At 44.1% G+C, this 25,165-nt stretch overlaps 1 protein-coding gene across 2 annotated transcripts in view; it reads left to right on the forward strand.

The window, feature by feature from the left end:
• The window catches only part of MTR (5-methyltetrahydrofolate-homocysteine methyltransferase), a 1,155,773-nt gene that overhangs the window by 490,618 nt on the left and 639,990 nt on the right, over positions 1 to 25,165 (forward strand). For both annotated transcript variants that reach the window (XM_040350739.1, XM_040350741.1), the window contains one exon: positions 12,132 to 12,244. In XM_040350739.1, coding sequence (XP_040206673.1) covers positions 12,132 to 12,244 — 113 coding nt within the window. The remainder of the gene's footprint in view (positions 1 to 12,131; positions 12,245 to 25,165) is intronic.

A 25,165-nucleotide genomic window follows, 5' to 3' on the forward strand; every position in this document is an offset into this window, starting at 1 on the left:
CATGATGACCTGAGCTGATCTAGCCTGCCTCATGACTTCCTCTTTGACCGAATAGTGATGGGGTTTGGCTATGACGTCCCGTGGAGTGCCATCCTTCCTGGGGGGACCTAAAGCCCTATGAGCTCTATCCAGCTCCAATCGCTGAGGGGAGATGTTAGGGAGGAGATTTTTAATCAGGTCCTGCACTGCTTCAGGGACATTGAGGATGGTCTCGGGAAGTCCTCGAATTCTAATATTCGACCTTCTCGATCTATTTTCAAGGTCGTCTATGCGAATCATTGCCACATCTAATTGGTCTTGGAGTGTTTGTATGTGGCTGTAATTCTGGGATGTAGCAGAAATTGTGTCCTCCATTTTGCATTCAATAGCCTCAATTCTGGAACCCAGAGAGTGATAGTCAGCCTTTAAGTCACTGGTAATCTTAGCTGCAGTCTGAGATAGTCCTTTGTCCAATAAAGATGAGAACTTATGAAATAGCTCCTCCATTAGGTCAGGCCGACCCAGAGAAAGTGCGTCATGACTGAGGGGATTCTGCTGCATAGACACCATAATTCCCTGAGAAGCAGGAGACAAATCAGCCATTATGGGTTTGCTTAAACCGCCATTGCAGTCCGGGCCCAGCTGTGAGTAAATCCCCATTGCTTCAGGGGTGGCTTGTTGGGGGGAGCAGGGTAGCACTGACCTGTGTGTCCCCTGATCAATTTGGATGTGTGATGGGGCCTGAGGCAGCCGCGTGGCGGCCATCTTGGATTTACCTCACGATCTCCCAGCGTCCAAAAACGGCCAGAGAGCGCCGATTTTCAGCGGAGCGGAGGGTATCAGCTTGTGCCCGCTAGTCTTCGGAGTCTGTCCGTGGTCTCTGCTAGACCCGTAGGTAGCCGTGTACCGAGCTACAGGCGCCGCGGTGCTAGCCTGGTGCGGAGCTCACGGCTCAGTCAGCCATCGCCGTCGCATGCGCACTGAGATTATTTTATTTTAAGTGTCAGCAGCTGCAGTATTTGTAGTGGCTGACTTAAAAAAAATGCAAATTAAAATGTCAGACCTCTGCTTTAAGCTGGGCAAGCCAAGCATGTGGTGCTTCCAGAAGACAGCTGTGGGACACAGAGCAGGCTCTAAATAAACACTTGCAATTGTTTTTTTCTTCTTACCCGTGTCACGTGAGTCACCAGGGGTTGCTTGGCATGCTAAAAGTGCTTAACATGATTGTTGCATAGGGGCTTGGTGAGCCCTATTAAAGAGTCTCCCTTATAAGGAGGTGATGTCTACCAAAAAGAGGAGTGGGACTAACACTTCAGGGAAGGGCACACCTATGTCATCAGTAGTTCCTGATGAACTTGGTCATATCCCTAGTGTTGTATCCCCTGAAAGACCAGAGGCTTCTGGGCAATCTGAGCTGCTGCACCTATCTGGTATTGTGCCTACAGTCAACACTGTTGCTTTACCTCTTATCACCAAGGATGAACTGTCCTAGGCCCTATCCGTGTTAGAGCACATGATTGCTGGCAGGATTGCCTCCATCCCACAGGGTAACAAGAAGCGTGACCAATCCACCTCCCGGGAGCCTCCTATTTTGGAACAGGAATCGGTTGAGAATGGGGAAGAACTAAAAAGCTCAGGATTCAGTGGAGTGCCCGACATGAGTCTCCTTGCGAGCAATCTGGACAATAAGATATCCAGTGAATGTCTGCCTCACAGTTGCAAAGACCCTGACCAACATGGTTTGTTCTGCCTCTAAGTTGCCTCTTAACCCTAATCCCTTTCCCAATAGTCCAAAATCCCTAACCCTGCTCCCAATAGTCCCAAATCCCTAACCCTATCCCTAATCCCGCTCCCAGTAGTTTAAAGTTTAGGGATTTTGGACAAGTGGGAGTGGGGTTAGGGATTTAGGACTAGTGGGATCAGGGTTAGGGATTTGGGTCTATTGGGAGCGGGATTAGGGTTAGGGGCTAGTGGGATTAGAGTTGGGGGTTAGGGATTTGGGACTAGTGAAAGATGGGTTAGGGATTTGGGACTAGTGGAAGATGGGTTAGGGATTTGGGACTATTGAGAGCAAGATTAGGTTTATGGATTTGGGACTAGTGGAAACCGGGTTAGGGATTTGGGACTAGTGGAAACCGGGTTAGGGATTTGGGACTAGCGGAAGTGGGGTTAGGGATTTGGGGATAGTGGAATCAGGATTTGGGACTAGTGGAAGTGGGATTAGGGATTTGGGACTAGTGGAAGATGGGTTAGGGTTAGGGATTTGGCACTAGTGAGAGTGGGGTTATGGATTTGGGACAAGTGAGTGGGATTAGGGTTAGGCATTTGGGACTAATGAAAGTGGGGTTAGGGATTTAGGACTATAAGAAGCATGATTAGGCTTAGGGATTTGGGACTAGTGGAAGCAGGGTTAGGGATTTGGGAGTAGTGGAAGCAGGGTTAGGGATTTGGGACTAGTGGAAGCAGTTTTATGGATTTGGGACTAGTGGAAGTGGGGTTAGGGATTTGGGACTAGTGGAAGTGGGGTTAGGGATTTGGGACTAGTGGAAGTGGGGTTAGGGATTTGGGACTAGTGGAAGTGGGGTTAGGGATTTGGGACTAGTGGAAGCGGGGTTAGGGATTTGGGACTAGTGGAAGCAGGGTTAGGGTTGGGGATTTGGGACTAGTGGAAGCAGGGTTAGGGTTGGGGATTTGGGACTAGTATAAGATGAATTAGGGTTGGGGATTTGGGACTAGTGAAAGTGGGGTTAAGGATTTGGTACTAGTGGAAGATGGATTAGGGTTTTGGGACTAGTGAAAGTGGGGTTAGGGCTAGGGATTTTGGGACTACTGGGAGCTGTATTAGGGTTAGGGATTTGGGACTATTGGGAGTGGGGTTAGGGATTAGGGTTAGGGATTTGGGACTAGTGGAAGATGGATTAGGGTTAGGGATTTGGAACTAGTGGAAGATGAATTAGGGTTAGGGATTTGGTACAAGTGGGATTAGGGACTATTGATCAGGATTAGGGATTTGGGACTAGTGGGATTAGGGATTTGGCACTAGTGGAAGCAGGGCTAGGGATTTGGGACTAGTGGAAGCATGGTTAGGGATTTGGGACTAGTGGAAGTGGGGTTAGAGATTTGGGACTAGTGTAAGCAGGGTTAGGGTTGGGGATTTGGGACTAGTGTAAGCAGGGTTAGGGTTGGGGATTTGGCACTAGTGTAAGCAGGGTTAGGGATTTGGGACTAGTGGAAGCGGGGTTAGGGTTGGGGATTTGGGACTAGTGGAAGCAGGGTTGGGGATTTGGGACTAGTGGAAGCAGGGTTAGGGTTGGGGATTTGGGACTAGTGGAAGCAGGGTTAGGGTTGGGGATTTGGGACTAGTGGAAGCAGGGTTAGGGTTGGGGATTTGGGACTAGTATAAGATGAATTAGGGTTAGGGATTTGGGACTAGTGGAATATGGATTAGGGTTAGGGTTTTGGGACTAGTGAAAGTGGGGTTAGGGCTAGGGATTTGGGACTACTGGGAGCTGTATTAGGGTTAGGGATTTGGGACTATTGGGAGTGGGGTTATGGATTTGGGACTAGTGGAAGATGGATTAGGGTTGGGGATTTGGTACAAGTGGGATTAGGGACTATTGATCAGGATAAGGGATTTGGGACTAGTGAGATTAGGGATTTGGGACTAGTGGACGCAGGGTTAGGGATTTGGGACTAGTGGAAGCAAGATAGGGGTTAGGGATTTGGGACTAGTGGAAGGTGGATTAGGGTTAGGGATTTGGGACTAGTGGAAGATGGGTTAGGGATTTGGGACTAGTTAAAGTGCTATTAGGGTTAGGGATTTGGGACTACTGTGAGCTGGGTTATGGATTTGGGGCTATTAGGAGTGGGGTTAGGGATTTGGGACTAGTGGAATATGGATTAGCGTTAGGGATTTTGGGACAAGTGGGATTAGGGACTATGATCGTGATTCGGGTTAGGAATTCGGGACTAGTGGGGTTAGGGATTTGCGACTAGTGGAAGTGGGATTAGGGTTCTGGTTTTGGGACTAGTGGGATTAGGGTTCTGGATTTGGGACTAGTGGGATTGGGATTGGGTTTAGGGTTCTGGGTTTGGGACTATGGGGATTAGGGTTACAGATTTGGGACTAGTGGAAGTGGGATGTTCTGCAGTTCTGGCACTCATGTTTTTTTTTTTTTTTTGTTTATTGCTTAGCTTTTCCCAATCAGGTATGTGCCTCTGTGCCACAATGTTCCAGCTTTTTTATTTTCTTGCTTCTATTTGTAAATTGATCGTTTTTGAGATCCCATAGTTCAGTTGATAAACTCCCCTGCTTCATATTGTCTTTCTGGGCACATTTTCTGACATTTCTTCTGCTTGCTGGTCTCTGACGAGCTCCATCTTGCTTCTATATACTCCTCTACAAACAGGATTTCCTGATTACCCAGCATCCTACACTTCAGTGCGATCATGTGACCGTCCCTCAACTAGTGCTGCTGTTCTGCATGCTAGGTTACTGCTTGCATCTTTATCCTTTGTGTGATCATGTAAAAAAAAAACAATGCATTGTAAAGTAAATCCATTTTTATTGGATAACTTTTTTTTTCTTTTTTTTTTTTTTTTTAATTCAATAGTTTGTCTTTTTACTTTGCTGAAATAAATAAAAAAATCAATGCAATCAATACAACAGTGCATTAAGTCATAGGAGGAACAGTGTCCCACAGTGGAACATGTTTTTAGGAAACATCAAGATACAGCAGTAGTTGGTATATCAATAAATCATATAAGTAGAAACCGTAATGGTAGCAAACAAGGAATATTCGAACTTAACTGTCAACCGTAACAACAGTTGGTATTCGCTAATCAGAGCATGGCGCCCTCACCAGAGGGTGACGGCTCGCTAGGGTTCAGTAGATTAGAGAGCCCGTACTCCACCCGCGCCCCTTTCGGGAACTAACTGCGCAGAGTGGGGCACTGGCTCTCCTCCATAGGTACAGGTATAATCAATACTGTGCATACATGCTCATACCACTGGAAATTCCTTACTATTGGTGAACCAGACCGACCAGGGAGTCCACAGCGCTGTAACCTTTGCTAGGCGTCCTAATGATGATGCCAGTAGTTGTTCGTGAGAGCAGTGTAAGTTGGACAGATCAATCACTTCAGTGATCGTCGGGGGAAGGTCGTCCTTCCATTTCCTCGTTATTGACAGGCGAGCTGCCATAAGGAGGTTGAGCACTATGTGGCGTAGTGCAGGTGGGATCAGTTCTATCCCTAGGGAGAGTATTGCCAGTGCTGGATCTGGTGCAATTCTAGAGCCCGTTATTGCGGAGATTACGTTGAACACATGACCCCAGTATTGTCGAAGCTTGGGACATCCCCAGAGTATGTGGAGGAGGTCCCCGCTCCAGCCACAGTTTCGCCAGCAGGAGTCAGGGGTTTGAGTTTTTTTTTTAATTTTGATCTTCTCACAATTTTATTCCTGTTGTAGATGATCTCTTTTCTGCTTGCATGTTTAATTTGTTGTGAGATTGTGACCTTTCTACAGCTCAGGGTGGATTATGGGCGTTTTCCAGGCGGTTTTATAGTGTATTCATTTCAATGGACAGGGGCGTTTTTGAAGCATATTTTTCAGCGCTCAAAAACTGCTCCAAAGATGTTGCTTGCAGGACTTTTCTCAACGCCTCGCCAGCACAACACCTCAGTGTGAAAGTGTCCATTGAGATGCATGGGGAGCGTTTTATAAGTGCTATGTTTACCACAAAAATGTGGCAACAATGCTTCAGTGTGAAAGCTCTCTAAATAAGAAATTAACTCATCCGGTAGATAACCTACATGGCCTGAAAAACCTTGTTGACAAGCAATTAGAGTTGTCATTAAGCCCTGTTTCACACTGGGCTGCGGGAGTGAAGCCGTGCGAGTTCAGCTGAACTCGCACAATTTCACTCCCGCCGGCAGTCCCGATGTCGGCTGCGATTTAAGAGACATCTGTGCAGGTTTCTGCACAGATGTCAATGTAAATCGCGGCCAGAAATCGCAAAAAGTAGTACAGTAACTACTTTTTGAAATCGGTGCAGCGCCGCAGATGCGGCGTCGCACCGATTAGGACAGTGTCATTGCCGGCAAATGCCGCCGTTTTGAGATGCAATTTCACATGTGAAATCGCATCTCAAATCGTAGCAAAACATACCCAGTGTGAACCTGGGCTAAAAGTTTCCTTTTCTTTAAGCTTTTCAGCCTGCTGTTGCAGCAATTGGCATCTGCCAGTCCGTAATGGATCAGATCAGATGGCCTGACAGGCCTAACCGGGAGGATGATCTGCCTGAATATAATACTGATATTCCTCGAGCGCTGTGTTTTGCTGTTGATGCCTTAAAGGATTCTATACAGTAAGTTTCTCATCTGGCTCTCGGGTCTGTACATATGTGCAGACTTTATGGCTAAAAAAAATGGTCAGCCAAGCTTCCTTGTATTTATTCGGTGATGACTTGGACAGATAGATCCAAAAGATTTCTGGTGGGAAGAGTTCTCTACTTCCTGTGAAGAAAAGCACCAGACATCCTTCATTTAAAACGTCAGGGACTGCCTCCTCAAAGGTCTCAGCATCAGGGCAGTTCCACCATCCACAGGGTGCTAAGGCCCAGGTGCAAGCCACAAGGCCAGGGCTAGAAAAAACCCTTGGTCTAAAATCCTTCTAAACCCAGCACCAAGCCCTCCTTCTGAGGGGACCCCCACTCCTTCGAGTGAGGGGAAGGTTGTTGGAATACAACAATTCAGGACACATGGGTCACCTTAATTATATCTCACCACAGTTACAGGCTGTAGTTGAAACCCCCCCGAGGTTTTTAGGATCCAGCGTTCCCTCCTAAAAAAAACAAAAACAACATACTCCAAACATCATAGTGCATCAAAGAGTAATTGTAAAGGTTCTGATACTCGAAAGGGGCACATGGTTTTACTCAAACCTGTTTTACGGTTCAGGAACCAAACAGGGACACCAGGCCATTTTCGGACCCAAGATCCCTGAACACGTATCCTTTTGGATGGAGTCTGTCTGCTCAGTAGTAACCTCACTTCAGAGGGGAGACTTTTTAGCCTCCATCAATATAAAAAGATGCGTATTTACACATACCTATTTTTTAAACTTTACCAGAGGTACCTACAGTTTTCAGTAGAGGAACATCATTTTCAGTTTGTGGTTCTACCCTACGGACTGACTACAGACCCTCAGGTATTTACAAAGGTCCCAGCGCCAGTACTAGGCTTTTTAAGAGCCCAAGGGATTCTGGTGCTCGAGGACCTGGATGACCTGCTCCGAGATCATTTGGTATAGGCTCTAGAACAGAGCATTATACACATTACAGTATTTAAAGAGCTTATGCTGGATCATAAATACCGAAAGGTCAAACTTGAGACCAGGTCAACATTTTAAGTATCTAGATTGATCGTAAACACGGTTCAAGCTAGCATATTCTTGCTACGTAGGGATCTGCACCCTGAAGGTTCAGGTGTGTCAGATAAGGGGCACCAGACAACCCTCCATTTTGCTCTGTATGAGCCTTCTGGGGGGATGGTATCTTCTTTCGAGGCAGTGCCATATGCCCAGTTCCATTCCAGGCCCTTACAACAAAGCATTTTGTTGGCTTGAGACAGGGGAAGAAAAGCCCTGATTATCCAATGTGCTTATTCCCTCAGGCATCCCTAAGCCTAAATTGGTGGCTGCAAGATCAGAACCTGCAAATAGGAAAATCCTTTCTCCCAGTAACCTGGAAAATACTTGCTATAGATGCCAGTCTCTCAGGCTGGGGAGCAACCCTTGATGGGCTCTCAGCCCAGAGGAGATGGTCAGGAACAGAACAGATCCTGCCCATCAACGTCCTGGAATTGCGGGCAGTACGTCTGGCCCTACACTCCTGGACGCTGAAGCTTTAAGAATATCCTATTGGAGTCCTGTTTGACTATGCCACTGCAGTGATGTGTGTGTGTGTGTGTATATATATATATATATATATATATATATATATATATATATATATATATATATATATATATATATATATATATATATATATTGTGTGTGTGTGTGTATATTACCAAGGCAGTACCAGGAGTCGTTCTGCTCTAAAGGAGGTGAACTACATACTTGCCACTTGCCTGGGCAGAAAGATCTGTGTCAATGATATTGGCAGTTCATATACTGGGAGTAGAATAGAAAACTGGAAGGCAGATTATCTCGGCCGCCATCAGATCTGCCTGGGGGAATGGTCCCTACACCCAAAGGTGTTAAAGGAAAGTTTGCCAGTATTGGGGATGGCAAGAAGTCGACCTACTGGCATCCAGATTCAACAACAAACTACACCAGTTTGTCTCTCGGACAATAGATCCTCTGGCAAGTGGAGCAGATGCTTTGATAGTTCCATGGAGCCAGTACTCCCTGGTTTATGCTTTCTCGCCAATCCCTCTCCTTCCACTTTTGTTGTGCAGGATTCAGAGAGAAGGGGTCCCAGTCATTCTGGTAGCACCAGCCTGGTCCCAGAGATTTTCAGACTGACACAAGACGGACCAGGGATGTTTCCACAGCGCCCCAACGTACTATCTCTAGGTCCTATATTCCACCCCAATTTACAGTCTCTAAATTTAACGGCATGACTATTGAAGCCAGGGTGTTAAAGAACAGAGGCATCTCGGGACCAGTGATATCTTCCCTAGTGAATGCTAGAAAAGCTGTCACTAGAACAATCTATCAAAGTCTGGAAGACTTATATTGCTTGGTGTAAAGCTAAAAGATGGCTTCCATGAAAATGTGATTGGGAAAATTTTCTTTCACACGGTTAGCTGTAGAAATCAAACTGGCTTTGAATACAATCTGAGGTCAAGTTTTCGGTATTCTTTCAACGGTCTTTAGCCTCCCATTCACTGATCTGAACCTTTTATACAGGGGGCAACTCGTTTTCTTTCCCCCTATCCTATTAGGTCGCCAATGTGTCCTTGGGACTTGAATTTGGTGCTGTCTGTATTACAGAAACAACCATTTGAACCTATTAAGGAAATTCCATTAGACTGGCGGTCACGCAAGCTAGCCTTCCTGATGGCCATCACCTCGGCTAGAAGGGTGTCAAAGTGGCGGCCCTTTCATGCAATGAACCATACTTGATCCTTCACCATGACCGAGTCGGGTTACGACCTGTGTTCTATCCTTTTTGCCAAAAGTGGTGTTGACTTTTTCATTTAAATCGGGACATTATTTTGCCTTCTTTTTTCTCTCGGTCTTGTTCGGCAGAAGAGACACAACTGCACTCTCTGGACGTTGTCCAAGCAGTCAGTGTATATTTATTTAGATCTGCGGAGATCCGAGGATCAAACAATTTTTTTTTATTTTACAAAGGGACCCAATAAATGGCAAACCGCTTCCATTGCCAATTGGGTCTGCCAATTGATCATTCAGGCAGCGCCCATCTTTCGGGTGAGAACTTATTCTACCAGGGGTATAGGAACCTGCTGGGCCTTTTGCAATCAAATATCTGTGGCTCAGATTTGTAAGGTTGCTACCTGATCTTCAGTGCATACTTTCACACAATTTGGTCACGTTGATGTTCGAGTAGCCGGACATTCGGCTTTCGGCTGCATTGTACTGTGGGTTGCCGTATAAAGTTCTGGTGGCTGTTATTATTTGGCAGGGTGTATCCCTCCCCTCAAGGCTATTTCTCTGGGACATCACAGCAGGTAATAAATATTAGCCTGGCCTCTGTCCCATGATGTATGAAAATGAAAAAACTTACCTGTAAAATCCCTTTCTTTAGCATATATCATGAGACACAAAGGTCCCTCCCCTCTTCTTCTTTTTTTTTTTTTTTTTTTTAGGACTTTCTTGCTACAAAACTGATGTGCTTTTCATATGGGAGAGGTTATATAGGGAGGAACACTTCCGGTCTAAAGATCTTTGATCTACCAGTGTCGTTCGCCTCCTTTTTTATATCAGTTTTACAACTCAACTCAATTCAGTTCATCTACCTCCCACAGACAGATTGTATGCATATATATTCGTTCATGTTATATACTCTTTCATGTTATAACACAAAAAAAAAATGTTTTACTAAACTCCCCCCCCCCCTTCTTCCACCTTTGTATTATCTCTTTGCAATATATACAATGTTTTTTGTTTCATTTCAAAGCATATTTCTGGTTTTATATGAGCTCTACCTGCCCAATCCAGCCTGACACACCAGTGCCCACTCTGTAACTAGAGGTCTGTTTTGCAAGCGGTTGCCATGACACCACATTAACATCTCCTGGCAACATGGACTATAAAAACCACTGCACACATTTATAACGTTCTAATCAGCAGTTAAAGAATTGTTCAGCAGAGTTTACTGAACAATTCTGTTTTAAGTTTATGGTCATTGAAGTGACTATGCACTTATAGCAGAGGGATGAGTTAGGTTGGTACAGACTTGGCCACCTGCAGGCACTTCTGTAGGTCCCTACGACATACAGGCCTTAGTGAAAGGGTTAAACATTACTCTCTGGACCTGCTTCCTGCAACCAGATTTCTATCAAGGTAGGTACATACAACATCAATGCTAAAATACCTCAATTTAAATGTTTATGGGGTAGTGTATCAAATGCCTTGGCAAAATCCAGATACACTACACCCATAGGTCTTCCTCTAGTAAAATTACAGCTCATCTCCTCTGACTGTTAAAAGGTTGGTGTGGCAAGTACAATATTTCATAAATCTGTGTTGGTTAATTTCATTAGTAAACTCTCTAAGGTGTGGTCCCTTATCAGTCCTTCCAATAGTGTGTGTGTGTGTGTGTGTGTGTGTGTGTGTGTGTATGTATATGTATATGTATATAATTACTATTGACTAGTTTGTATTTCCTAGGTATGTATGTATGTGTTTTTTTTTTTTTTTTTATCTTGGTATCATGTTTGCTTTTTTTTTGCAATCAGCTGGAACCATCCCAGTCCATTAACTGTCCTTAAAAATTACAAAACATGCCCTGGTTGTGACATAACTTGCATCAGAGTCCTTAAATAACTTGGCTATCTGTTCCCTGTGATAAATTCACATTGTTTAAAAAAAAAAAAAATATATATATATATATATATATATATATATATATATATATATATATATATATATATATATATATATATATATATATATATATAGTATATAACACTTGTTCTGTCAGTCATAAAGGTATAAACCTTTCGCACAATTTCATACCCGCATGCCAGTCCGACTTGGGGGGGGGGGGGGTTTCAGAGACATCTTTGCGGATTCCTGCACAGATGTCTATAACATTTCAAATTGCATGCTAAATTGCATCAATGTGAACCTAGGCTCAAAGAAAGGTTTGGGAATTGAGAGAAAAAAAAAAAAAAACACTCAATTATACTCGCCTAGGTTGATGCAGCCAATTGTTCATATAGCCCCCTGCTGTCTCTAAGAAAAAAAACTGAACATTCGAACACTTCTGATCACTCAGTTCTCAGTCTTCAGTAAGCAGAGAGCCAGCGACTGTCAGCTCTCTGCTCCTCCAGTGCTCACTGTGTGTGTGTGTGTATGTGTATGTGTATGTGTATATATATGTGTATATATATGTGTATATATATGTATATATATATATGTATATATATATATATATATATATATATATATATATATATATATATATATGTGTATATGTATATATATATATATATATATATATATATATATATATATATATATATATATATATATATATATATATATATATATATTACACTTGGCAATGTCTTTCATAATCTTCTTTCTAATTTGTTTGGATATAGATTACTGGTTCCCATAGTTAGGTCATTTTACTGTACCCAACACATTTCTGTTGGGTGAATTATCACTCAAGTGTTAGAACCTTTCTACTAAGTATTATACATATAGATTTAGAGGCTTATTAAGCATTCATATCTCTAGGAATATGATATATGTTAACATTGACTGATAAACGGAGAAGCTGCAGTTTTGGCAAACAAAATAAATGTTAAAATAAAAGCATCTTCAGCTGAGTGTGTATGATGATAATAGTGATTATTTATATTTATATATATATATATATATATATATATATATATATATATATATATATATATATATATATATATTAAATTAATATTTTCTTCAACAGGCTTGGAACCCTTCAGAATAGGACCTTACACCAACTTTGTGAATATTGGAGAGCGATGCAATGTAGCCGGCTCAAAAAAGTTTGCTAAACTGATCATGGCAGGAAATTATGAGGTAGGATGCCTTCGAGGTAGGATGTGCACAACTATTTTTTTTTTTCATCGTGCAGAATCATTCCAAACATCCCTAACATGCCAGCAGAAAATACTTGTGTGATTTGCCATATTACAGTAGACAACATGGTAAATTTACTACACTTTTCTATTAGAACATAATTGATTACAAAACACAATACACAAGTTAGCCATACATACATAGTCCTTAATAAATGTTTCAATGTGCTACTGACCACTGGTGATGGCTGTATTGGGGGTGGGTGTTATACAACCATGGGGAACAGTAATTTCATGTCATACAGTACAGCAGTTTGCGTGGCTGGCCATGGAGGTGAGGAGAGACCACATAGTCTCTCCTCGTCTCTATGATCTAGGACAAGGGTCCTCAAACTATGGCCCGCGGGCCGCATGTGGCCTGCTGATGACCTTTATCCGGCCCACTGCACGCAGGGCCGGTAGACTGCTGTGTCAGGAGCTCACTGAAAAGTTTGGGTGCGCTGTGATAAAACTCCCGCCCTCCACTTAGACCAGGTCGTGTGATAGACGCAGTGTTCTGTCTATCACATGAGTTTGTCAAGGAGGAGGGCGGGACTACTTTCACAGCGCGCCCAAACTTTTCAGTGAGCTTCTGACACAGCAGGAGCAGGAGATCCCAATGCACACACTGACTGGTGAGACATCGTTTGGCACAGTAAGGCTGCAATTGTAAGGGGGGCTTGTGATAATGGTGAGGGGGGCTGCAATGGTGGGGGGGCTTTGTAATGATGGTGAGGGGAGCTTGTAATGATGGTGGGAGGCTGGAATGGTGAGGGGGGCCTGTAATGATGGTGGGGGGCTGCAATAGTGAGAGGGGCTTGTAATGATGGGGGGCTGTAATGGTGAAGGGGGCTTGTAATGATGGTGGGGGGCTGCAATGGTGAGGGGGCTTGTAATTATTGTGGCGGTTTGTAATGCCACCAGACCAACCCCTAGGCCTGCCAGCCATTAATAAGAAAGTGTAGGTAGCCAATTCTGAAATTGAAAAAAAAAAACTGCATTACTGCTTCGATTTTTTTTATACTCCTCAGTCAGAAAATTGATCTATAAAGCCCAAGTGGGTGTATTTTTGATAAGAATCTGAACACTGATGCCTCCATTCCTCTGAATGTTGGATGTCTCACATCTTTATTAGTCAATCCTTCACAGTAGGGACAACAACAGTTTTCCAACAAGTCAGAATTAGGCTTTTACTGGCATTCAGACGATAGGGTATCAGTAAGCGTTTTTAAAATCCTAGTAATAAATGGGTGTCATCAGAGGCTCAAGGTCTAACTGACGAGGAGTGATTGTAGTGACTATGCTTCATATTTCTGCCCTCGGTGGTTGAATAAGTGGACAGCCCCAAATGTATAACAAATGTGCTCATCCTTTCCGACAGAGGGCCAAGGTTTATTTGTACATATGACAATGTTTATCGGGGACCCTGTATCGCTGTGTTCGATTTTTGCATAGTGGAGCATACGAAGGAGGTGTATGCCAGCACAGTGATTTCCTCTATACTGCACTTTGTAAGGTTTCAGCCCAACTTTCTTCATCCCTTATTTCTATCACAAGGGATGTTTACATTTGTTGTCGTAGAAATACAAAAACACAAAAAACCTTATTCCTCCATGCACGCAGACGTGAACACATGCATAGGTCGCACATTCAGAAAGGAACATTGATACCTAGGTGTCTGGCAAAAAAATAAAAATAAAATCATAATCTAAGTTATTTGAAATTAATCATTGCATTATAGTTTTTCAAACAATTTGTAATTTGTTCAGGACTGGCCATCCCAACAAATTCAGTGCAAGTGCCGACCGTTTTATGCTAAAATAAGTCTCCAAGACTCAATGTTAAAGTGAGTGCTTCTACAATAGAAACAAATTAAGATAATTTAACCTGCATAGTAAGTGTGCCAGCAAAAAAGTTGCTATTCAAAATGAAAATTCGAACAAGACCTGGGCATTAGAAGAACTGGACACTAGTAATACGAATAATAATTAAAAAAAAACAATGATTTTTCTTATTTTATTCTATTTTTTTGTGCAACACGGTTCCTTACCAGAGAAAGGCATTAATTGGGTTCCAGAACAGTCCACAAGTTACTTGTAACAGATGAAAAACATCCAGAACATTTTTAAATATCACAATGAACTGCAGTCTTCAGACTCCCATTCAAAATACTTGGTCCGTTTCAGTCATAGGCAAGCGCAGACACCCTACACCAGGGATATGCAATTAGCGGACCTCCAGATGTTGCAAAACTACAATTCCCATCATGCCTCTGCCTTTGGGTGTCATGCTTGTGGCTGTCAAAGTCTTGCTATGCCTCATGGGACTTGTAGTTCTGCAACAGCTGGAGGTCCGCTAATTGCATATCCCTGCCCTACACCATTCAGCATATACAGTCATGCTCGAAATTGTTGGCACCCCAGGATTTTTTCCAGAAAAGTATTGCAGTAACACATTGTTTTGCGATACACATGTTTATTCCCTTTGTGTGTATTGAAACAAAACAAAAAAAGGGATGAAACAAAGCAAATTGGACATTGTAACGGTCACCACCGTTTACAATATTCCCATTCCATCAACCCACGACAGCTTATCTGACACTCCACAATCTAGCAGACACGATCCATAAGCATTTCCTCAGAGACGAGACATACACTCTGTGTTCTGAGTCAAATGAATGAATTTTAATGGTACACTCTCAGCTTTTTATGCAGTTACAACCATAATAATAATAATAATAATGTTACAGTAATCAAATGAACTCTCCACCCACACATCACACAATAGGGCTTCAATCACATTCTACAGACTTTTCAGCACCGGTCTGACACAATTAACATGACCTAATTACTACGCCTGAGAAGTCAGACGTTATGACTCTCACCTGCTATTCCTATCACATATTATCATCAATAGACTTTTCACACAAACACATTCCTTTACTAAACATAATTGACATGCTAATTCCCTACCCCTGAAAGGAGACATCTGACCTTCCTGACTTAATCGGTACAATAGACACAACACAGTATTCGCTAGGAGTCGCAACTTAATGCGAAAATAATATAAATAAATAAATGCATAAATGAATAAATGAATAAAGTGCTAGTGCAAAAAAAAGGGATGATGCCCAAACAGTCATGGGAAAAACCTTTCGGGGTAATTACAACAATCTGCTATTTGGGACCAAACGCTTAAAAAACTTTGTTAGTCCATTAGAATTGCATACTAATCAATTGTTAGGCAGTCCAAAATGAGAGGGGAAATCAACAGCAGAACCCCAAAACATATGAATGTCCAAATAGATGGGCAAAAAACAGTTGCAGAGTAATAAAATGATCCAAATATTGAACAGCCTCTGGTCTCTGGTCAGAAGAAACATATATTCCCACCGAGAGGTAAGTAAGGGTGTGCTCTTACCAGATCCACGATCATAAAAAGCGTGTCGATCCACTCAGGTCATGGAGAAAACTCGGTCACAGCTGACAGGCAGAATATCCTCTCCAATGTGTTTAACGGCTCCACGTCCATCCGGCGAACCAGGGGAAGAAATAGGCTCAGAATGTGAAGTACCGTCAAATATTTATTAAAAATTGTGCAACATATACACAGCGGTACATATAATTTAAAATTGCCGGCTAAAACAAGCAAACAGATACAAATAAAAAACGTGCGCCCGTGCATCCGGGGTCACGTAAAACGCAATGACGTTCAGTGCGTGGCTCCGCCCTGATCGATTTCACCACAGATGGCGTTGTCAAAGGGCACGGGCGACGCACTGAACGTCAGCCTTATATGCCTACAGAGCAGGCAACCAAGCCTCTCTCTCAGCTAGCAGCCTCCAATCAGGAACGGCCGCAGGATCAATGAACCCGGAAGGGGAGGATCTGAATGACCCGGAACTTCCTACCAGTAAGACCGCCCTTGACATAGATAGGACTATCCTATGTCAGCAGGGTAAGGTCCTACCTCACGAGGATATTCTCAATGGTCAGCAGACATCCCACCATTCATTTCATATAAATGTTTTAGTTAAAGAGTCACTGTCTGTCACATCGTATGTTCTTACTATACATAAACAGATAACGCCATATTAACCTAAAAACGGGTAAATTCATGTCACCACTTTATAGCATCTATTAAAAACGCCAGAAAGATAGCAGCATGAACATTATACCCAAATTGATATATCAGCCAAAACAGGGATTTTAATATCTGAAAGAGAAATCGCAGTTGGCTGACATCTGTATTCTCCCAATACATTAAAATCATAAAGGTCAAAACATAAGAAATCTAAAAATTAATAAATCTAATATATCACATTGAGAGCCCTCTAGTGGTTGATAAAAAAAATACATTGCCATTTAACCAGCATCTGTGAGTATTACAGGTAGGTAAATCCCTATTGGAGACAAGAACAATCCCCAGAAGGGTAACCTACCTCCCCAAGGGGTCCCACACGGATCTTAAAGGCAAAAAATTAAACAGATAATCGTATACTATCCTCATCTTTAGTATCAAATTTCAATAGTATACAATCCTCAGATGGACCCAGAAAATTGGAGTGGCAAGAAAGGGGGGAAGAAAATGAATAGTTCAGCAAGAGATCACTAAGAATTGTCTAAAAAGGCATTGACCTCTATGTCCACATTCAAACCCTGCGGTTTAAGACATTTCATGCGATATATCCAACTCATCTCGAGTTTTGATATCGCTATCCTTTTTGATCCACCTCTCCAGTGGGGTTTGAGGATGTCAATGGCAATAAAGGAAGTGCCACTAGGATCCCTGGCATGCACCTCCCTATAATGCCGAGAAACAGAATGTTCTCTAAATCCTCTCCTTATGTTCCCAATGTGTTCATTGACCCTTACCTGGAACTTTCTTACAGTACGTCCAACGTACTGTAACCCACATGGGCAGATAAGTAAATAAACTACATGGGTCATAGAGCATGTAATAAAAGATTTGATGTTAAACACTTGTGAGGTGCTATTTGAAATGAAATTCAAGGTCTTGCGTTCTTTAATGGCATTGATTTTACATACCGCACATTTTTGGCATTTATGGTAGCCAATTATATTTTGAAAGAACATGGGTTTATTCAATGGTGGATCCACGACTCCTGGAGCCAGAGAATCCCTTAATGAGGGGACCCCTCTAAAGACTACCCGAGGTTGTTCTGGTAACGCAGGGCCAAGGATAGCATCCTCTTTGATGAGATGCCAATGTTTCTTAACCAGTTTTTTAATTAGATAGTGCTGATTTGAATAACTAGTGATGAAAGGAGATATGTATTGATTATTTTCCTCACTAGAAACGCATTTATCCTGCAACAACACATTTCTATCGATAATTTTAGCTTCTCGCGTTTGTTTAAAGAGGTCTGTTTCCTGATACCCTTTATTTAAAAATCTTGCAGTTAACATTTTGGCTTGTTCATCGAAGTCTTCCATCTTGCTGCAATTGCGTCTAAGCCTCAAGTATTGGCTCTTAGGAACCGAATCCAGCCAAGCCTTATGGTGACAGCTGTCACGGGGAATAAAGGAGTTGCGATCTGTTGATTTAAAGTATGTGGACGTCACAAATTGACCGTCCTCCACCCTTATTTCCAGATCTAAAAAATTGATCTTCTCCTGATCTGCCTTATACTTAAATTCAATCCCCCTATTGTTGGTATTGAGACAATCCATAAAGTCAACCAGAGACTCCCTGGATCCTCTCCATAGGAGGAGGACGTCGTCTATGTATCTAGCCCACAAGACCAATTCTGGTCTGCGGTCAGCATAGACGACATCCTCCTCCCATTTCCCCATAAAGAGGTTGGCCAGGCTAGGGGCAAATTTAGCCCCCATAGCGACCCCCCCTCTTTTGTAGGAAGTATTTGCCACCGAACCAAAAAAAATTTGTGAGTGGTTGCAAACTGTAAAAGATCCATAATGAATCTTTGCTGGATCTCCAGCAGAGCAGAATCCCTTTCCAAAAAATATTTCACAGATGAAATTCCCCAATCGTGGGGTATGATGGTGTACAGAGACGTGACGTCTGCTGTAACCAACCATAAACCTTCCTCATGTGGGATGTTGTTCATTATATTAATCACATGTTTACTGTCGCGGATAAAGGCCGGTAAGGCCCTAACCAACGGCTGAAGGAACCCATCGATATACTTACCTGCCCTAGAAGAGATGGAATCTATTCCACTAATTATCGGCCTCCCGGGAGGGTGGACCGGATCTTTATGGATCTTGGGCAGGTAGTATATCACTGGGATCCTTGAAGAAGCTGGAACCAAAAAAGCTTTTTCTTTTTTATTGAGAACTCCAGAAGTATAACCTTTCTTTACTATTCCAGTCAAGACTTTCCTATACGATGGTCTGGGGTCCTCTCTCTCTGCTAGCTGAGAGAGAGGCTTGGTTGCCTGCTCTGTAGGCATATAAGGCTGACGTTCAGTGCGTCGCCCGTGCCCTTTGACAACGCCATCTGTGGTGAAATCGATCAGGGCGGAGCCACGCACTGAACGTCATTGCGTTTTACGTGACCCCGGATGCACGGGCGCACGTTTTTTTATTTGTATCTGTTTGCTTGTTTTAGCCGGCAATTTTAAATTATATGTACCGCTGTGTATATGTTGCACAATTTTTAATAAATATTTGACGGTACTTCACATTCTGAGCCTATTTCTTCCCCTGGTTCGCCGGATGGACGTGGAGCCGTTAAACACATTGGAGAGGATATTCTGCCTGTCAGCTGTGACCGAGTTTTCTCCATGACCTGAGTGGATCGACACGCTTTTTATGATCGTGGATCTGGTAAGAGCACACCCTTACTTACCTCTCGGTGGGAATATATGTTTCTTCTGACCAGAGACCAGAGGCTGTTCAATATTTGGATCATTTTATTACTCTGCAACTGTTTTTTGCCCATCTATTTGGACATTCATATGTTTTGGGGTTCTGCTGTTGATTTCCCCTCTCATTTTGGACTGCCTAACAATTGATTAGTATGCAATTCTAATGGACTAACAAAGTTTTTTAAGCGTTTGGTCCCAAATAGCAGATTGTTGTAATTACCCCGAAAGGTTTTTCCCATGACTGTTTGGGCATCATCCCTTTTTTTTGCTATTTTTTGCACTAGCACTTTATTCATTTATTCATTTATGCATTTATTTATTTATATTATTTTCGCATTAAGTTGCGACTCCTAGCGCAACTCATCTTTTTTCTTTTTACTTTTTGCGTGTATATCACATGTTTAGCGTTGCTGCTGGAATTACTCACTATTTATTTATTCACTTATCCATTTGAAATTCATTTATATTCATTCTCCTAGCGCGAGGAAAACCCCCCCTCTTTCCTTTACAACACAGTATTCGCATTGGACAATGAAATGTCTTTAAGGAGCCTATTGACCTGTTGAGTTCACGTAATATTTCAAGATATCCTGCAATACATGAATTATCAGTCATGTCCCATCTCATGTAATTTATAATTAACATTTCTTAGTCACCCTATGCCCATAAGGGGCACGAGATGACCCTAGACCCAATAGTCATTAGTGACACTGGCACAAGAGTACCCCACATCCTTCAAAAGTCTCTGGGTGTCCCGGGCCATTCTGTTACATCTCTCCGCTTTCGGTGGGAGACTGACACTGGAGGGAACCCCAAACGGGTTGACTCCGAAGTTAGTCAGTAGTTCCAGTCCCCCAATGCTGGTATCCATACCGTACCCCAAATAAATTGCTCCAAACAGAGCATTACTCACCCAGCCAACCTCTGCCTCTCTCAGAGAACATGCCTGCCGCTGGGGAGATGCCTGGACTGGCCCTTCTCCCTGGAGTCCTTTCAGCCGCTGGAGAGAAGACAGGGTGACTGGGCTCAGTCCATCATGCTGTTGGTGTTCTGGGCCAACTGCCCCCCATCCCTGGGGTATACCAGTGGAGACTGAAGTCCCATCCACTGGGGGTAGGTGAAAATTCCCCCGGTGCTTGCAAAGCTGACATCCTCATGTCTCAGTGCCACACCATTTTCTGGGGTTGTGTCAGTGAAAACTGAAGTCCCACCCACTACCCCAGGAACCCCCTCTTCCGTTAGAGAGCAGCGGCTTGTGGCACTCTGTTCTATTGCCAGCTCTTCTGCTGGGTTGCTGTGAGTGGAGACCACAGTCCCATCCACTACCACATGAACTCCCTCTCCTGCTAGTTTAGAGCAGAGGCTCGTGGCCCTCTGCTCTGTTGCCAGCTCTTCGGCTTCGGAGGCATAAACGGTAACATCCTCTGAACGGTCCATTAAGTCCATACGTTCTGTAATCTGTGGCTGGGGAGATGAGCCAACTGCCCTAGCCCCCTGGAACTCCACATCATCTGCTTCAGCTTTGGGAATGGCAATCTTCAGATTTTCCACTGCTGATTACTCAGCCAGGATTTCACAGTTGTCATCTAAAATGTCCTCGTAGTCCCAGGTAATGGGTGCCCCACCTTGCTGCTGAGCAGAGTCTAGCAGCTGTCTGTAGGCGATCTCCAGCTCCCATTCCTGACTGGCCAGAAACTCCAAATCTTCCTGTAACCAGTGCCCTTACGAGACATTAAATTATTATTTTTCTCCTATCACCTTCCAGGACGGCACCTGAGAGATGATGGCTCCTCCCTGCAGGAAACACAATCGCATGACAGTTTAAAAGGCCCCACCCTTCCCCTTGCTCCCCAGTATTGATTGTGTTTCTCCGAACACAGCGACACGTTTGTTTTGTTTTAAAAACCTAGAGACCGGGGAGGGTCGAAGGTACCCCTGTTGAGACAGGTTCCAGGGAGGCCGGGGAGGACTGAACTAACCTGTAGGCTTGGTCCAACTCGCAGGTCACCCCAGGTGTGCACCAGTGCTCTGAGCTGGGGAGAGGCGAGCCATCGCTGGGTGCTGTAAGAAAAACCACCGCCATTTGAATCGCTTTCTCCCGGGTTCCTAGTCAGAACGCCACGCTCCAAGCCTCGCTCTGAGAAAGACAGGAACCGCGTCACAGGAAGTGGGCGGTTCCCGGCGGCGCAACCCGGAAGTGCCTGTACGGCAGTGTGAAGAGCAGCGTTAGCGGTGGAAGTGGTCAGCTTGCGGACAGCCTGTTCCGAGGTACCGTCAGCCAGGACCCTGTCAACCTCCTCATGGAAGAGGATGGGAAGACGGATACGACCGCTGGCAGATCCAGGTCGGGGGTCGGTGAGTACTAATCCCCCTGGAAAAGGGAGGAAGGAGGCAGCGAGAGTTCCCGACTTTTAGGGAACGGCCAGAGCAGGATCTGGATCCCTTCTTGCCTGCTTCCTTTCCTCCCCAGTACAAACCAGCAGTCTTGGGGGAAAGACAGAGTAATATTCTGTGTATCTCATGTCTTTCAGAATCCCCAAGCGGAGCCCAGGAGGCCTCAGTTCAGTCTCTTGCCGCTACAGGGCATAGTTCCTCTAAGAGGTGTGGGAATTATAAGGAGAAACTCCCTAAATCCTACTCAAAACCCTTCTGCTATAAATGTATAAATAATTTAGCAGGAAAAGAGGCTGCTGCAATGATGAAGAGTTTTTCTTGCATCCATGCAGACGGAAATGTTAGCAACAGTCAAAGCTTTCCGGGAGGCAGCTGGGCAGTCAGTACAGACTGACATAGAGGAACTCACCCCCAGGGAAGGCACTTCTTCTCAAGAAAGTCTTTTCTTTAAGGGTCCAAGTGCCTTCTTTACACCTTCACATATACCCCCTCTGGGTCAGGCAGAGGATGAAGAAAGTGAGGTAGTAAGTCTGACCAGATCTAGACACAGCTCAGGGGAGGCAGACAGAGACTCCATTAGTCAGTCTCAGGAAGACATGCGACTAAGGAGACACCTCTTTGCTGTAGAAGATCTTGAGAGTCTCCTCCAGGCAATTTACGCCACAGAAGAGATCCCTGAGACCCCTAAACCAACCTCAGCTCAGGATAAAGTTTATAGGGGCTTGGGTGACACCCAGTCTAGGGTATTCCCTCTACACCAGTCCCTTAAGAAGTTAGTCCTACAGGAATGGAGATAACCTGAAAGGAGAATAGTCAAGCAAAAAACCTGGAAAAAAAAGTTTCCCTTTTCCCAGGAGGACGAGACTTAATGCGGCTTTGTCGCAAGTCACTAAATTGTCTGATCTCTCCTTTGAGGATGCATGTAATATATCAAGGACCTGATGGACCGCAGGGCAGAATCTCTCCTTAGGAAGGCTTGGGAAGCCAATTCAGCAGCTATGAGTACAGCCTTAGCAGCAGCATGTGTAGCCAGGAACACCAATATCTGGGTGGAGACGCTCACCGGGCACCTGTCTCAGAACTCTGATGCAGAGGAGGTGGTAGAGTCACTTACAGTGATAAGGAAGGCAATTGCTTACCTGGCAGATGCAGCAATTGAATCTGCAAGAGCTTCAGCCAAAACAGCCTTGATTAACTCAGCTAGGAGGGCTGTTTGGATCAAGGCCTGGGAAGGAGATGCAACATCTAAAGGTAAATTGTATGACATCCCCTTTCAGGGTTCTCTTTTGTTTGGTAAAGGCCTAGATGATGTCCTGGCTAGGTCATCAGAAAAAGGCAAACAATTTCCAGTTAAACCCAAAAGAGAAGGTTTCAGGAAAACTTTTCGAGGCCCCCAGGGGCAAGGTAAACAAAAATCCAAAAAGGAACCCTACAGACGTTGGAACTTTGGTAAAGGGAATAAGAACAACTTGCTTTTCCCTTCAAAAACCGGCGACAAACAGTCTAAGTGACGCCAAGATCAGAGTGGGGGGTCGACTGTCCCAATTCTTACCTCAATGGAAAAAGATTTCGAACAGCCCTTACATTTGCCGAATTGTTCAAGAAGGTTATCGTCTAGAATTCTTGGCAACACCCCCCTCCATGGTCACCCTTACACATCTTCCCAGGGATGCCCTGAAGAGGTCTGCCCTCCTAGAGGGTATACAGGAATTAGCCGAGCAACTAGTGGTAGTGCCAGTACCAAAAGATCAACAGTACCAGGGATTCTATTCCCATGTATTTGTAGTCCGCAAACCATCCGGAAAATACTGTCTAATAGTAAATCTAAGAAACCTGAACACGTTTCTGGAATACAAGAGGTTTACTATGGAAAGTATCTATTCGGTAAGGAAGAACCTCATGAATGAGGCCTTCATGGTGACCCTAGACCTTAAAGATGCCTACATTCACGTGCCAATTCATGTGGATCATCAGGCATTCCCTTAAGTTTTTCGGTCGTGGTGGAAGGAGAAATCCTCCACTGGCAGTTCAGGGCACTACCATTTGGGCTAACTTCCAGCCCAAGGATATTCACAAAAATCCTAGCGGAAGCAATGGCATTTATGCACCTTCAGGGTATCTCCCTCATACCCTATCTGGACGATTTACTGATCTCGGGACAGTCAGCCATCCAGGTCACGTTGGATTCCAACAAAGCAGTGTCAGTCCTGAAAAGTCTAGGGTGGATAATCAACACAGAAAAATCCTCCCTAAAACCAGAACAGGTCAAGACCTTTCTGGGATACATAGTGAGGTAGTATATAGTAGAGGGAGGGGCCTGATGGGAGAGCATAGATTGAGATGGGGGTGGAGGCGCCGCTGCGGCTGTTGCTGCTGAGCGTGCTCTAACCGCACTGACCACCCAGCGGCATGGAGATCTAGAGCCGCCATCCAGTCCAGCTACCGTCCGCTCCTCGAGCCCCTCGCAATGCATCGCAGCCGCACCCACTCATCCACGGATTTCCTTACAGTACTGGGGCTGACATGCGACTGATCTGAACCCGCCATACCGTCATACCGCCCGCACAGTAAGATCGTTACGCGTCACATGCCGCCTTAGGAATCAGGTACTCTGTATCTCCGTTTGTGTCTGTGCTTGTATCCCGTATTGCCATACCGCCATACTGCTACACTCTGACCGTAGTCAGACTTCACAGACTCCACAGACTGCTTTAGACCCGCAATAGAACGGTAGACAGGCCGGTATAGACTCCCACGCGCCCCCACATTACATGACCCTACCGAACCCCCGTGTCTCCATCGTACCTACCTTTCACCTGCGTCCCTAAAACGTGCCTGTAAACCGTAGTAACAGGCTTGCGGTGGATCAGGTTGGGTTATAGCGGGTGTTGCAGCCCCGCGTGAAGGACGCGGTTGAGGGGGAGTGACTGGGTCGGGCTGGAGATTGCCGGGAACAGGTGCCTGGATTCTTTTCTCCTTTTTTGGGGATCCTTCATTATTAGCTGCCGATACCACTGCCCACCAGCCTCTAGTGGTGTCACTGGCTGGTGGGCAGTGGTAGGCATTGTGAGTGGGCATTATTTGTACAATGTTTTAAAAAACGTCATATCCATCATAACTAGTAATCATCTATTATACTGTTGCTGCTGCACTGTGACAGCTGTTGCTTTACTCTGTTTACCCACAGAGATCTTTTTACCTGGAAAGCATTATAGTACATTACAAGTGCAGGCTTTTGGTACTATTCATGACATCTATGATTTGTGATTTGTGATAACTAAACCAACTATATTACTAACTATCATCAACCCTGTCAACTATATTAATCCTGCTTAAACACTGCCATTACTACCGTTACTGTCCGCTCTAACTAGCATATACTGGCACTGACCTGTGCTGTGGCTAATACTAGATCCGTGTGGATATCAGGTGGTCGCTTGATATAACATATTTTTTATATCAAGGGTGTTTATGAGCAATTGATCTAAACAGCTAAAACAGCTAAAGAGGAAAGAGATGGTCTCGCTGGGTAGAGACTTTAGAAACTGAGAACTCCCTTAAAAAAATCTTTCTTTTGACATCTCTGAATATTCTGGAAAATAAAGTTACTAGCTCTGTTTCTCTCACCATTTAGTT

The sequence above is a fragment of the Rana temporaria genome, chromosome 4, assembly GCF_905171775.1.
Source record: "Rana temporaria chromosome 4, aRanTem1.1, whole genome shotgun sequence".
Lineage (NCBI taxonomy): Eukaryota > Metazoa > Chordata > Amphibia > Anura > Ranidae > Rana > Rana temporaria.